The sequence below is a fragment of the Mustela nivalis genome (genome assembly GCF_964662115.1).
Source record: "Mustela nivalis genome assembly, chromosome: 10".
Taxonomy (NCBI): domain Eukaryota; kingdom Metazoa; phylum Chordata; class Mammalia; order Carnivora; family Mustelidae; genus Mustela; species Mustela nivalis.
The window spans coordinates 52,788,977-52,804,231 of NC_139029.1; the positions used below are offsets into that span (position 1 = coordinate 52,788,977).

Here is a 15,255-nt window from a genome sequence, read left to right on the forward strand (position 1 = left end):
TCTTCTAAAAGCCAACCTGTATCCAAACTCCCATACTAATGACTGTAGCTGATTTAAATGACTATATTTAATTTAAATGCTTATTAGTTTAAATAAACATAGCTTAAACATATGAATTTAAAATGTTTATTCATTAAAGTAAATAAAATAAATATCTATTTAAAAAATCTTTTCTAATAATAGAATAATTCTCTATAATGGGACAGATACGCAGATCGTGTTATTAGGCAAGACAAGCGGAAAATAAAGTTTGAAAAATTGAGCCATTCACTAGAAAACATCTAGTGAAATCTTGCTCAGATTGAAACTGCCCCTCTACTGTTAAATGAGCTCAAAATGAGACAGAAAATTCTAATAAGTCCTAGGAAAGAAGATAAGAAGTTTCTTCCAGGTCTGTTACAGAGACTCTACGTCTGGTCCTGTGTTGTTAATGTTACCAAGTGACAGAAGAGATCTACCTGTAACCAGCCACCAAGCCCTGGGCACACCCTCTGGAATACTTTCCAATACTTGCCCTTTCCCACCCCCAGCACCAGTCCCCACCATTCTCCTAAGGCAAGCCCTCTCCAGTCATGTCCTACCCATGATGCTCTTTGTCTAGGGCTCTCCTTTTCTGCCAGCATCCCATGCTTAGAAGACTTCAGAGCAGTTTTGAATCAGATTTTTTTTTCTAATCAATCTTTCCATGATGGAAATGTGATGGAAATAAATTTCTGCTAGGGTATTATAAGAGCAAGGCATGACCTTCTCAAATTATTCCTGTCAGGGCTGTTTGTATTCCTACAGTATCACAATGCCTTGATCTAAAGGAATGACTTCCAGGTGGCAGAGAGCCCTGTGGCAGGCAGGTGGAAAAAATTGGGGTAGGGAGGGCAGCTGGAGAGAATGGAATTCCCTGGCCCCTGATTACAGCAGAATATCCAGGGCCCATGCTTCCACAAGTTTTCCTTCCCTTTAACATTTGTTGAGTAGATCTTTACAAATTACATTAGTAGAATAATGACTATTTTTACTAACAATTCATGGACTACCCCTACCCTGCTAAAAGCAGAAAATACTCCTAATACATTCTATTATTTTCAAACATCAAACATATAAACATATATTAATCTTGGATTTATTTCTGATAGACTTCAAGTTTGGTTTTTTTTTTTAATAGACTATTCAGTGTTTGCTTAATTTGCCAAATCTACCCAGGTAAGGGGTTTTTCTGGTTCAGGAGACTTATGATTACCCTCTCTTTATAATCCTTGAGTAAAATGAAAAACTGATTTATATGTGTGTGTCTACAGTTTCCAACTTGAATGCAGTTCTGAGAAAGATTTCATTTTTCCCCATCTGCATTTCTGAGTTCAGTTGAATTGCAATGACAGAAATATACATATTGTACATAACATATATGTGGTCTTAAACCTTATAGTGTCTATTTCTAATTCTAGGGTGCAATTAAAAGGAACTTATCCAGTAAGTATATCCTAGCTACCAGAAATAGAGTAAAATTTAAAAGGAGAAATAGTCCCTTGGATCTTAGAGCATATGTATATATATTTGCATTATACACTCTTGGGCTTGATTTTTAAGGCTCATGAATGCTTTACTTTTACAGCAAAGAAATCTTGTAATGATAAAGGAGCCTCGTGGGTTCTGAGTGATTAATATTTAAATTCTGAAATGAATATGTTTCTGGAAAAACATTGCAATCTTCTTCCTAGATTTGTCAATTCTTGCTTTATCATTTGCTTTTACAAATAAAGTTAATCAAGTGTGTGTTTGTTGAAGGGGTGGGGAGAGGAGAAGGGCAGAAGGGCCTGAAGATAGATGCAACTAATCCATTCCTAATGTTATCGGATACAAAAATTAGAGTCAACCAAAGTGATATAACACAGGTTATAATTTATGTAGGGCATGATTTTCCTCTGCTGCATATAGCACATTCTAGCAAATTCTAAATTCATGTAACATTTTCTTGGCATTTCAAGAAAAGAACAGGCAAAGAATGCTGGATTCCTGTACTATGTACATATGGCCTGGCTTAGTATTCTCTTATGGTAATTGGAAAGCGGAACTGCTCGAGGCGGCAGACATTCGAAGAATGGTAGGCTACTCGGGTAAACTCTGCAATATCCAGCTCTTCTGTTTGACAGCTTATCATGGTAATTCCTTGGTTAATTAGGCTTTCCAAATGCCAGATAAAATGGTACTACATATGTTTGATATGTGGCTGTTACACTGCCCGAGTAGAGGGTTTGTTTTGCAAAATTTTCATATTGAGTTGGTTATTGATGGAACTTAAATCTCTAAGTGTTTCCAAACATAGCTCGTAAGACATAGGAGAAAGAAATAGTAAGAGTATGCCTAAAAGCTTTCTTTGTCCTGTACATCAGGTGAAGAAGTGGCGAGACCCAGGCGTTCCACACCAACGCCGGAACTTGTAAGGTGAGCACGGAAGGCTTTAATTGTGTTTCCTAGAAGGCATCATGCAAGCATTCCTTGTTAATAATTCAGCAGATCTCCTTTAGGCTGAATTTTCAACTTCTGTGAGTAAAGGCTCTGCTCATATGTTAAGTCCATAGCATGGTTCAGGTATGTTACCATTTCTCACCAGTGCAGCTGGAGGGAGATCCATAGGGGGAAGTACTGTGTAATCACCTAGAGTGACTATCACACATGTGCAGGTCCCTCACTGATGGGAGGGTTGGAGTCTGTGTGAAGAGGTCTTTTGGTGTTTGGGGTACATGATTGTATTGCCCTATGAAGAATACTCTGTTCAGTTGGTTTCAATTTCATGATACATTGCACCTGTCATACACCAAAAGAATCTTCTATTTTGTTGTTTTGTCTTTAGCAAAGCATTGTATTTTGCACTGTGTGTTCTTTGGGTTAATATTGTACAAAAGAGGATTGTTTTCCAGGAAGACTACTATTTCTTTCTTTCTTTCGTTTTTTTTTTTAAAGATTTTATTTATTTATTTGACAGGCAGAGATCACAAGTAGGCAGAGAGACAGGCAGAGAGAGGTGGGGAAGCAGGCTCCCTGCTGAGCAGAGAGCCCGATGCGGGACTCGATCCCAGGACCCTGAGATCATGACCTGAGCCGAAGGCAGCGGCTTAACCCACTGAGCCATCCAGGCACCCAAGACTACTATTTCTATTTAAAAGTTGGATCCTTTTCATTTTGTCTCTCTCTCCAGCCCCACTCTTTCTTCAACCTCTTAACTCCTACTACACACACACACACACACACACACACTCATACACAGAAGTCATCTGGATCAATGAGGGGGATCAGGTCTGGGAAGAAGTGAAGATTATGGAGCTTTTTGTTTATAATTAGTTTAAGTAATGATTGGGAGGAAGGGTAAGATTTTAATTTATTCCCTCCTTTCCCCTTGATTTCTCAATGTTCTTCTTTTTCTGGAATAGCCTCTGTTTAAGGTATTAGGAGATTACAGCTAGTCTTTGTGTGTGTTGGTTGGGGAGACAGGATGGAAATTAGAAACTAGTAGACCTAGTTTCTGATTCAAATACAACCTTCTTGGGTGACCTGTCATTTAACCTCCCTATGCCTGACTTTCACTAATCACCAAGGGCATTAGCTCAATACAGAGATGTGGTAAGGACAAATGTAAATGGTTTTTGAGATTTGAAGAGACTAAGGTGCTTTGAAACAAACTGTTGTGTCTAGTATTACCTCTTCTAGGTATAGAGAATCATGATGATTTGAAAGAGTTTTTCTTTTTCAACTCATTTCTACTAGACCATCTCTTTAGTTTCCCATTGAGAACCAGGGATCTAATCTCCTAGTGATTCTCTTGGTCCATAATACATTTGACATTTTCTTACGTATACTTTCTAGCCCCATGGGGGCCTGCGTACATGCCTGCATATGTACACAAGTACACACATGTCTATCTGACTCACCGTGAAAAATATTTGAAAGCTTGTCTATCTTTTTAGCATTAATATTCCCTTTCTCTCTGTTTTGTTTTAATCTATGTGATTTAGCAAAAAGCCTACAGATGACACGGTGGCCCTTGCTCCCCTCTTTGGTCCACCATTAGAATCGGCTTTTGATGAACAGAAGACAGAAGGTAAAAAAGAAAAAAAATGTGCATCTCTATAGATTTTTTTTCATTAAAGTATAATTTGCCTAGAATAAAGATGTGTTTTGAGCCATGTACCATCAGATCCTCATAGGAAAGAAAAGTTCTGATCTAGGGCATGTTGTTGGAACAAGAATATCATTTGCAAACCTCCAGTACTTTAGGATGTGAAATTTTACTTCCGGAAATATCAAGTAGCTCACAAGTACACTTTTCAAAAGTGGTCAGTAAGAATTACTGCAAATGGATACAGATCACTGGGAATAAGTCAGGGAGTAAGCGCTCTGTGAGCCAGACGGTCATCATGGTAGATCCAGACCTTCACACTCCCAGGCAGAGTCACTGTCACCGTGACCTGACCTCCCTGACCACATTTACTCTGTTCTCCACCTTGTCAGTGGAGGTGTCAGTTGGGTTGCTCACAACAGACTTGTTTGCAGGCTCAAGACCCAAGAATGACCTTGAATCATTGAGCAACTTACCAGTAATGTTGTGGGGGAAAAAATCGATTCGGCCATTATTACTGGGTTTACCTACTAAATATTTACTCCTAGAATTAAATATTTAACTTTTTAAAATTAACCATCTTTTTGAGATGGCTATAAATAATGTATATCTTGCTGACATAAATGAAGCTTTTTATAAAAGGGATCTAATTTCTTCCTGAAGTGTATTTATGTCGAGTACATGTCTCTCTGGTGTGTGGTAATATCATTTGATCTGAAAACACTATGGCTTATGTATTATGGATGTTATTTTTTATACCGTTGGGCAAAGAAATCAAATCTAACTGTTAAAGGCAACAGGACTTGAAAACATAATGAGTAGACTAAGCTACAGAACCAAAAAGACTCCAAAGTACAGGGACTTAAACAATATAGAATATTATTTGTGTTTTATGTCAACAATCTAAATTAAACAATATAGGACTGGTATGATGGGTCTGCTATTCTTAACCCTTTTTCTCTGGGTCCAAAGGAGCTGATCCAGCTCTCATCATCTCCCAGTCAGAATAAAGTTAGGAGCCAGTGGAGGGCAGTGGGGGAAAGACCAGTATACTCACTGCCAACTCCCGTGAGAGCAAGCTCTGGGAGAGACATACATCACTTTGACCAGAGCTAGTCAGAGAGAATTCAGTGTCATATGGCCAGACAGAACTTTTTAACAGCAGAAGAATGGAGAATTGATACTGAAAGAGAGCTAGCAGTCAATCACATCAAAACATTTTTCAATAACTTAGTTAGGAAAATGTGTCAGGAACATCCCTAAATTTCTCCTTCAGGGATTTGAATGTCTACAACTTAGAATCCTAAGTCGAGGTGGCCTTGCAATGAGGCTATTGGTTGTCTTATTAACTCAACTATGATCAGTTTTGTTTTTAAATGACTAAACTGTGTAGTGACTAAAGGTGGGATTTGATTTGTTGCCTTTGAATCTATCTATTAAAGGAATCCATGACTGTATGGAAACTGGATTTACAAAATAGAGAACAATTCTTAAAAAAAATCAAGGTGGTGTCCCACATCAACTCCGTGATCAAATCACATCTTTGGATAATATTTGCTTTCATGTTAAAACAGAACAGAACTAAGACCATCTTTGGGTTTGTGATGGAGAGGAGATACACACCTGAACTTATCTATGGACCTGGCTTGCTTTGTCTTGAGGTGGTCTCATCCCCCAAAGTTCTATAAAGTTTCAACATTTGCACCAAGTACACTAGCTCTTTCAATATCCACACTCACCTTTCAGATCTACTCGCTCTCACTTCTTTTTATTGATTCTCACATCACTAATTAAAAAAGGCCTGGGGGGATTAAAAAAATAAATAAATAAAAGGTCTGGGGAGGAAATATGTATTTTGGAGTCAAGTGTGCATGCCCAGGATCAGATCTTGGCTCCTCTACCTCACAAGGTAGATCTTGGGCACATTATCTAATCACTTTAATCTTTGCTTCCTCTGCTGAAAATGGTACGAATATCAACCACCACTGGGTGGTGGTGTGCAGATTAGAATATCTAATATAATAGCTACTGGCCTTGGGATAAGTGTGTTACACGGAGTTTGTATACATTTATTTATATGTATTATCTCCTGTGATCCTTTTTAGTAACTTTCCGATTGCTCTTATTATCTCTACACTGAAGGAAGGGAAGCTCAGAGATGCCACAACTGGCCCAAGGCCCTACAGCCTAGCTGTAGATACTGGATTCAAATCCACAGCCCACTAACTTCCCAGCCTGTAATTTAGTACATAATGAATTACAGGCAGTGCCTATATAAATCCTGGCACTGGATACGTGCAGAGAAGACCTGGTTGTTCACATGGTTACCATAGCAATTTAAAAAATTAAAACAAGGAGACAGAAGAAATAGAAACAAATTAAGTTCAATGTCATTAGACCCATAGGCCTTAATTTCTCTGATTTTACTTTGGGTGTTGAAGCCCTTATTTATTTTTCTGATTCTCTTAAGATATTTACCGAACATTTTAGAATAATTTTGTTTCTCTTTATGATTATGGAAAAGGCTTATTTAAAGACACTATATGATCCTTTAAAGATACAAACCACTCTACAGAACCCAGGAGTTCTCATTTTTGAAAAATATTCATACCAAACTTTAAATAAACCAACTTGAAATGACCGCCCGTGGGATTAATGCCTGAACCTTCAAATGGGCACCAGAAATAGGGCCAGTCCATGTTCTGCCTTTCAGAAAGTTCTTCAGTGACCAACCGGGAAGAAAATACAGATGCTGTATTTTGAAAATTTTTATTTAGGTATGTGTGCACACACAGACATCTCCACCATCACCACACACACAGGCACGCACACACACACTCCACTGCCATTTGCATTCTTCGCTTGAAAGGCACAAGGAGCAGCCCACTTCTAAATTACTTTGCTAGTACTGAGGCAAGTGGGAGATAATTTCGCAAAGCTCAACTTTACATTGAAATTTTACGTTTTGAAATCCAGGAACTTTTTTTTTTTTTTTTAAATCTCACCCTGGGAAATTTTCTTTTTATGTTTCCAGTTCCTTTAGATCAGCCTGAGATATGGGGTTCAGGCCAACCAATTAATCCAAGCATCGAGTCGCCAAAGTTAACAAGGCCTTTTCCCACTGGAAGTAAGTTATGTGTCTGCTCTGTCTGGAAAAATAAGTGACTCATTTTACTGTCTGTCTGCATGGTGAAATTAGGCAACTTGTAGAAAGTACGTAAGCAACGTTTGTATTATATAATATTAAAAAAAGATGTGATTCTAATAGGCGTCAGAGTTAAAGGGGCCTAGGGCAGTTTGTCAAGGCAAGAATAATATATTAAAATAAAATTTTTTTTTTAAAGATTTTATTTATTTATTTGATAGAGAGAGATCACAAGTAGGCAGAGACTCAGGCAGAGAGAGAGGAGGAAGCAGGCTCCCTGCTGAGCAGAGAGCCCGATGCGGGACTCGATCCCAGGACCCTGAGATCATGACCTGAGCCGAAGGCAGCAGCTTAACCCACTGAGCCACCCAGGCGCCCTATTAAAATAAAATTATTAACTTTGAATCATTATGTCTTCTGACATCCCATAGACACATTCCTTCCTTCATTCATTCAAGGTGCATCTATAACAGGGAGAAGCAAGGAAGGTAAAGAAACTTACAGTGCTCTAGCTACACACAATCACACAACACAAAAGTGAACAAATCAGATGGCCTCTGAGAGTCCTACAGGACAAGGAGGATGCATGGGACAGAAAGGACACACTGAGATGAAAGAGGGATAATTGGAGAGCAAGAGAAATGATGCTATTTGGTGGGGAGCTGAAACAGGAGGTCAGGACAAACTTGTCTCAAACCAGGGGCCATGAGCACTGCCATTCCAGGATGCTCCCCACTTCCTCCTGAAGATGAAGATGGCCCTTCACCTGTAGCGGGTTGGGCTGTTTGGCCTTAAATGGATTGCTCCTCCCGTCAAGCCACCTGTTTGATGGATTTCTTGAGTTCTCATTTCAGTGGACTTCCCATAGCATGTGTGCTTGAAAAAGCACTCCTTAAAATGCCCGTGGGAGGAAGACTCGGTCTCAGAGAAAGGAGTTTGGAGGGATGGTGGGATGCAGAGGATATTTTCATTTTGTGAAGCTCACATCTACACCAATTAATACTTTTCCAGTTCAGCATGCCCAGGGTTCTGCTTTATGGGGCCTACAAATAATCACTGGAATTAACCAAGGGGATTCCTGATCAAAGGCCCGAGAGGTTGTTTGCTGGAGATACTGCTATAAAACCATGTGATCAGGTCTTTGCAAAGATATTTCTCTCATAAAACAGGATAGGAAAAACTGCATCACCAATAGCTATTTTAAACATCTGAACTTTTAAAGGTGTGCTTTGAAAGAATTCGAACCCCAGTGCTGTGATTTTGAATGTTTCTCTCTGCCACTGGGAAATAAATCCAGTGAAAACGCTCTAACTTCCTTGAAAAGCTTTCTTTAGAGACCTGAGCCATCCAGCTTATTCCTAGAAAACCCGCCCTAAATGCCAGGAAAGTCCATAAATGAAATGTTTACCTAGATGAGGTATTGATTTTAAGAGCCATTATTGGCATTTTCGAGTTTTCCGATTTTTATGAGGTATTGTTACACTTAGTACAGCTGTTGTATAATCGATGTGTATTGTATACTTTGCTCATTTTGTGCTTGCAGCATAAGTTTGCTATTTTAAATTGTTAGGGTCTTACAGTGTTTTATGTTTTTGTTGATTATGACCTCAATTTTCGGGGAGAAGCTTAGTCAAAAACAGAGCCCCTGATGGACTCCTAACTTCTACGGAAAAGCATGATCCATTGAGGTGTAGTTTCAGAAGCTCCTAACCTAAGATTAGGAACCATGTATTTCTGTGCTTTAGGATGCTGCTTGTCAGTCATGCCTGTCGTGTAGAAAGACAGGATGGTCTCTAAGTTAAATGAAGTCAGGTGGGGGTGGAGTGACAGGAAGGAGCTCTTCCCAGTGCAAGCAGGTAAAGGGTACTGCCGTGCTCCCTCTGGCCAGGGCCCAGCTGACACGCTCCGCTTTTAGGTTATGGAAGGCTGGACTACATTCAAGATTCACAGACAAACTTGTGTCTAGTTTATGAGATCAATGTGAACTCTTTGAATCAACCAAATGTAGCCAGTGACAGAAAAGCATGCATTTAAAGAGAGAGTAAGAAAAAAAAAAAAAAAAGTACCTGTTGAAACAGGAATTCCTAACTTTTTTTTTTTTAAGATTTTTATTTATTTGAAAGACAGATCACAAGAAGTCAGAGAGGCAGGCAGAGAGAGAGAGAGAAGAAAGCAGGCTCCCCGCTGAGCAGAGAGCCCGATGTGGGGCTCGATCCCAGGATCCTGAGATCATGACCTGAGCCGAAGGCAGAGGCTTTAACCCACTGAGCCACCCAGGTGCCCCAGGAATCCCTAACTTTGCCTAAAAAATGACAAATCCAGTTCAGAAGGCTGAGTCTCTGGGCTGGGGCCATAAGATAGTACTTTTTCTATCTCAAGAGGTTTGGTTCACCATCATTTTGACCAAGGGAATCTGTGTATTCTTTGCTGCTCCCAATGATACTGCCTCAACTTTTAAAAATATACTAAAAGTTAAGATGTATAACTTTAAGACATCTTTCCAGACTCAATCTAGGCAATATTATCCTGACTATATTAAAACCCCCTCACCCAATATGGTGAGTGCTGTGAATTGTGTAAGACTGATGAATCACAGACCTGTACCCCTGAAACAAATAATACCTTATAAGTTAAGTAAAAAAAAAAAAAACAAAAACAAAAAAACCCTCACCCAAGCCTCCATCAAGCCATTCTCATTCCCTTCACCATACCCTGGATTGTGATCATCTGTAAACGTGGTATTCATCCATTCAATCATAAATTCCTTAACCTACAGAGGTTTCTTTTGTTCAACCCTGTGCCCCCAGTTCCTAGTACAATATGAAACTTTGCCAGTGCTTGAAGTTTGTCAAATAAAGGGATGAATGAATAAAATGATGACATTAGTATCGTTATCACCTGACATCCTTTTGACAGATTCTTTTCATCATTAACTGGAAGAATCTGGTTTATGCCTTCATCAGAAAGGATGAATACCCAACTTTTGTATCAACATGGATGGGACTGGAGGAGATTATACTGAGTGAAATAAGTCAAGAAGAGAGAGTCAATCATCATATGGGTTCACTTATTTGTGGAGCATAAGAAATAACACGGAGGACATGGGGAGATGGAGAGGAGAAGGGAGTTGGGGAAATTGGAGGGGGAGACAAACCATGAGACTGTGGACTCTGAAAAACAATCTGAGGGTTTTGAAGGGGCGAGGGGTGGGAGGTTGGGGGAGACTGGTGGTGGGTATTATGGAGAGCACATATTGCATGGAGCACTGGGTGTGGTGCATAAACAAAGAACTCTGGTACACTGAAAAGAAATTTAAAAAATTAAAAATTAAGAAAAATAAATAAATAGGATAAACTAAAAAATAAAAAATAAATAGGATAAACTGATCCTGGGAGGGAAGAATCTGAATCTGAATGGGTCTTGCTTCCGTTTCTTAGCCCTGAATTGAGAAACAGACCACTAATGGTTATAACATTTCCAATAGCAAGGATATGAATGAAAACCCAAATCCTGCTTACCTACAGAAGATTTGTAACTTACAGAGAAAGTGATCATTGATGCTTGGTTTCTCGTGTCTTTGCAGCACCTCCACCACTGCCTCCCAAAAATGTACCAGCCACCCCACCCCGAACAGGCTCCCCACTCACAGTTGCACCCGGTAAGTTTCAGTTTGTTTGGTTCTGGGAGGATAACAGCAATCAGCAGTGGCCCTGGACTTCAACCTGCCCTGGACGTGTCAGGAGCTGTAGAGACTTCAGGATGAAAAAATTTGCACTGGGCTTTCCTTCCATGACAATTTACTATGCAGACTTATTTTAAAGTATCACTTTCTGGTTTCACAAAAAGGTTCTCTTTCTCAACTCATTTTTCCTCGGTATCATTTTGTTGAATGAAGGCTGCATTTACTTGTGAGATGAAAGAAAAAGAAAATCTCAATATTCCAAGTCTTCGTCCAATTGGCATTTCCCTTTGTTGGATCTCATGTTAACGATTTACAAATTAAAAATCTCAAGGCACAATTCATATTTTTCCCAAGAGCCAATCATTGTTTTTCTAGAATTAAAACTGCCTAAGCTACAAAGACATAGAATGGTTCCCAGGATGTACAGTCTATGGGTGAGCTTGGGAGGTGGGGAATTTTTTCCCCCCAGGAATCATTATTATCCTGTGGCAAAGAGCTAGTGTAAGGATAATGAAATATGGAAAAGAATTGCCACATGTCTTTAGACAGACCTTTTCTAGGGCATCTCTTTACCTTCTATTAAAATCAATATTACATACTCATGCAATTTATAATCTACCTTGTCCTCCTGGGCCAGGAAGTCAAAGCAGTAATTGCTATGTGATGTGTCTGGGCCCTTCGAATATGGTTCCTTATTCCCTTTGGAATGCTATTGCTGCTTTGTCCTTTGCTATTTTTGCAGCCTGGTGAGTTTGATAGCTACAGGGTAGGTATTTATCGACAAGACCAAGTGCAATGCATAGTCATTTTTTGAAATTCATATTGATTAAAACCCAGCGAAGAGTCATCCAGAGAGTCACAGGTAAAGGTGTTTGCAAGTTCAAATCATTTTGGCTCCTTGTATCCCCATAAATACTTTAGGTATAAATAAATCTACCAGCGACAATATTATAAATAGTGTGGGGCATGCAACCTGCTACCCCATTTATCTGTAGCCTTGGAGCCCTGAAGGTTAATTCTTTTCTATCATGAAATATGGAAGAACCAAGCCAGTTCTTAGAACCAATGAGTTATTTAAAGATGCTTCAGTTCATGCTTTGCAATCACTCAGGGAACAGCTTCTAATTTCGATAACCTCAGTGGGTAAAAAGTGTACTGCTTCATGTTGCAGTTGCTTTCAAGCATTTCCTGCCAAGTGTAGAAGATAGTTTTGAATTTTTGTCTCTTATCACTGATAAGAATTAAAGAGAAGAGCTGAGGCTGATGTTGTAGCAAAATCAAGACTTTTCTGTTTCATGGCTCCAGATAGATGTAGATCACAGTTATAGATGTTCACAGCTTAGACTTGATGGGAAAAGAAATGATCAAGATGTTTTGACAGTTTTCCTCCCTACTAAACACCTATAAGGTAACAGTTCTGATAAGTAGTAGATGTCTTCTCAATAACCTGTGTGTGTTGAATGTGGGATGTATATGTGTGTGTTTGTAAATATACGTGTGGGGATATTTCTTTAAATGGCCTTTGTATTGTGTTTCTGGTGTTTTTAAGGCAGAGGATGTACAGCTGATTTTGATACAATAGTTTTTTTTAAACTAACAGATATTCTTAGATTCGGCATACATTTTAATAAGCTGGAACAGACAGTCTTGATCAAATATGAGGGTGATTCTCGGCTGTCAATTATTTTTCTACGGGGTTGTCTATAGGCTAGACTTTCTGAAGGGACCTCCCTTTTGGAATTGCAGTTCCAGAGCCTGAACTCTGTGAACCTCTTCCGAGCGCATCCTTTTCAAAGGGATCACCCTTCGCTGCACTCTTGTGAGCAGCCTTTGAGAGCGGAAGAGCGCTCAGCGCCCCACGGTGGTAAAAGTAGCTACCTGGGGTCACCCAGCAGAAAGGGTAAAACCACAATCTAAAAAAGTGATGCTCACATTATGGGGGCAGAGAATGCTCTCCTCGCCTTCAGCTCTGATCCGGGTTATTTTCACACCTTGCAGGGCAATCTGTTTACCATGCTTTGCCTCACCCCTCCCGCCCCCGCCCCATACAAATAATTTTCACCAAGTCGATTAAAGTTAAAAATCAACTACTTTAACCACAGGAAATGACCAGTCAGCCACAGAGGCCAAAATTGAAAAACTACCATCAATCAATGACTTGGACAGCATTTTTGGGCCCGTGTTATCCCCCAAGTCTGTTGCTGTTAATGCTGAAGAAAAGTGGGTCCATTTTTCTGATACGTCCCCGGAACGTGTTACTCCAGAGTTGACTCCAAGGGAAAAGGTGGTGTCCCCACCAGCTGCATCAGACAACCCATCTGACTCCCCAGCTCCGGGCCCTCCGGGCCCTCCAGGCCCCCCAGGACCCCCAGGACCCTCTGGTGGTCCTCGCAATGTACCGTCGCCGCTCAATTTAGAAGAAGTCCAGAAGAAAATCGCTGAGCAGACCTTCATTAAAGATGATTACTTAGAAACAATCTCATCTCCCAAAGATTTTGGGTTGGGACAGAGAGCGACCCCACCTCCCCCACCACCACCCACCTACAGGACTGTGGTTTCATCCCCTGGACCTGGCTCGGGCAGTGGTACGGGGACCACCAGTGGTACGTCTTACTGTTTGAGTGTGCTTCATGTGACGGGGAATGGCCGTGGCTGCTGCAGCGTGAGCAACACCCTCCTCCTGCCTGGCAGTTGGCTTTAGAGCTTCAGCCATCCCTCCTCTGGTCTGGGTATTCTGTGGCCCCATGGCATGTCCTAGTGCATCGAATGCTCACCCTCATAGTGCAAGTCTGTGATGTGTTCTGCCCTGCACCCTGGTCCCAGCGCTCCTTGGGAGCGCCCTGCCTTCCACCCTGCTGTTAGGAAGTGCATATTTTTTAAAGAAGCTGCTTTGTCATTGTTTGGACTTCAGGAAAGTTCTAGAAAGGCAGATTTCCTAGCCTAGAGTTTCATGTTAAGTGTCTAATTTCCCTGTCAGATGCCTGTACAAGGATGTTTTTTAGTTTGTTTTATTTTGTTTTCAGCTTTATTATCATTGGCAAAATTATAAGATATTTAAAGTGTATAGTGTGATGACTTGAGCTATAGATTTATATACACAGTGAAAGGACTCTTCCCATGGAGTTAATTAACACACCACATATTTACCTTTGAGGGGTGGGGTTGGATAGGGGGAAGGCAAGGACATAAAGCTCTATTCTCTCAACAAATTACAATTATACGATATGGTGTCATCAATCATACAATACAATTATACAATACAACACAACACCGTGTTATGCATTAGCTCCTCAGACTGTATTCATCTTATACTGTTTTTCCCCAAGGGTCCTAATTTTGGTAGGTAGGTCACTGTGTTCTTTCTTTTTCTACTTTTTTTTTTTTTCAGTTCTTTCTTTTTCTGTAGAGGGAGAACCATGTTAACCCCTCTAATTACTTCAGAAAAAAAGAAGTAAGGTTTGAAAATGAGATTCTTAGGGGACAGCAAAAAGAACGTACCTTACTACATCCACAGTGTATCAAGTTGCCCCTGAAGACAAATTATTCTCTGATTTTATCTTGGTGAGCTCATCAGCTGTGAAGTAAACTCAAAGCATGGTGACAGGGGATGGGGAAGTCTGTCAGAAATGGACATTTAGGACTTTCTATGCAAAGGTTGATGTTGAACCTGACATTTTGGTTTCCCTTCTTTGAAGCTTCATTTTGAGTTCCCATCATATAAGAGGATGGCAACACCTGCCATGCACGCTGAAGAAAGATGAAGATTTTCTAATGTCTCTTCTTCCATATTTTTTCTCCTACTGTTGCTCACATTGATCTGGCAAGAACCAGCTCCCTTTGCCCCCAGGGCCTTCCCTCCTGTACCTGTAGGTTTAGTTTAGGCACCTTCTGAGTACCATGAGTTTTTTGTTTTTCATTTGCTTTGGAAGAGGGGACCAAGTTTATGCTATTTCGATGCAGTAAGAGACTGGAAGGAAAGGCATTTGTCTCCACTCTAATACTCATTGATCATTGCTGCCTCTTTCAGTGGAGTAGTTCAGGGCTTGCTCTGTGTTTAAGAATTCCTGTGCTTCAGGCATCCAGTCTGATCAAGGAGAGGGCTGGAGAGCCACCTATACCCCACACAAAATCAATGTTTTTCTATCACTGCCTGTGTCCCGGGTGCCTTCCTCCACCGAAAAAGGACAACTACCTAATATGCAAATAAATTTGGGGCATATTGTGTTAAAACAAAATTAGCAGTTTTCTTTACCAAAGGACCCCTGAGAACCTTTAATTTGCCAAGAATAACAGCTATAGTTTCTTTTCCTGGTTATCATC

At 40.2% G+C, this 15,255-nt stretch overlaps 1 protein-coding gene and 1 long non-coding RNA gene across 26 annotated transcripts in view; one reads left to right on the forward strand and one right to left on the reverse strand.

Moving 5' to 3' along the window:
* LOC309842333 overlaps positions 1–15,255 on the reverse strand; it is a 367,302-nt gene that overhangs the window by 279,892 nt on the left and 72,155 nt on the right. The window lies entirely within an intron of this gene.
* Positions 1–15,255, forward strand: part of SGIP1 (SH3GL interacting endocytic adaptor 1) — a 211,562-nt gene that overhangs the window by 130,678 nt on the left and 65,629 nt on the right. For 14 of the 25 annotated variants that reach the window (XM_082686365.1, XM_082686373.1, XM_082686354.1 and 11 more), the window contains 6 exons: positions 1,440–1,464; positions 2,385–2,436; positions 4,005–4,090; positions 7,143–7,235; positions 10,837–10,911; positions 13,038–13,538. In XM_082686365.1, the coding sequence (XP_082542491.1) occupies positions 1,440–1,464; positions 2,385–2,436; positions 4,005–4,090; positions 7,143–7,235; positions 10,837–10,911; positions 13,038–13,538 (832 nt within the window). The remainder of the gene's footprint in view (positions 1–1,439; positions 1,465–2,384; positions 2,437–4,004; positions 4,091–7,142; positions 7,236–10,836; positions 10,912–13,037; positions 13,539–15,255) is intronic. The other 11 variants (XM_082686366.1, XM_082686363.1, XM_082686367.1 and 8 more) reach the window with 1 other exon arrangement.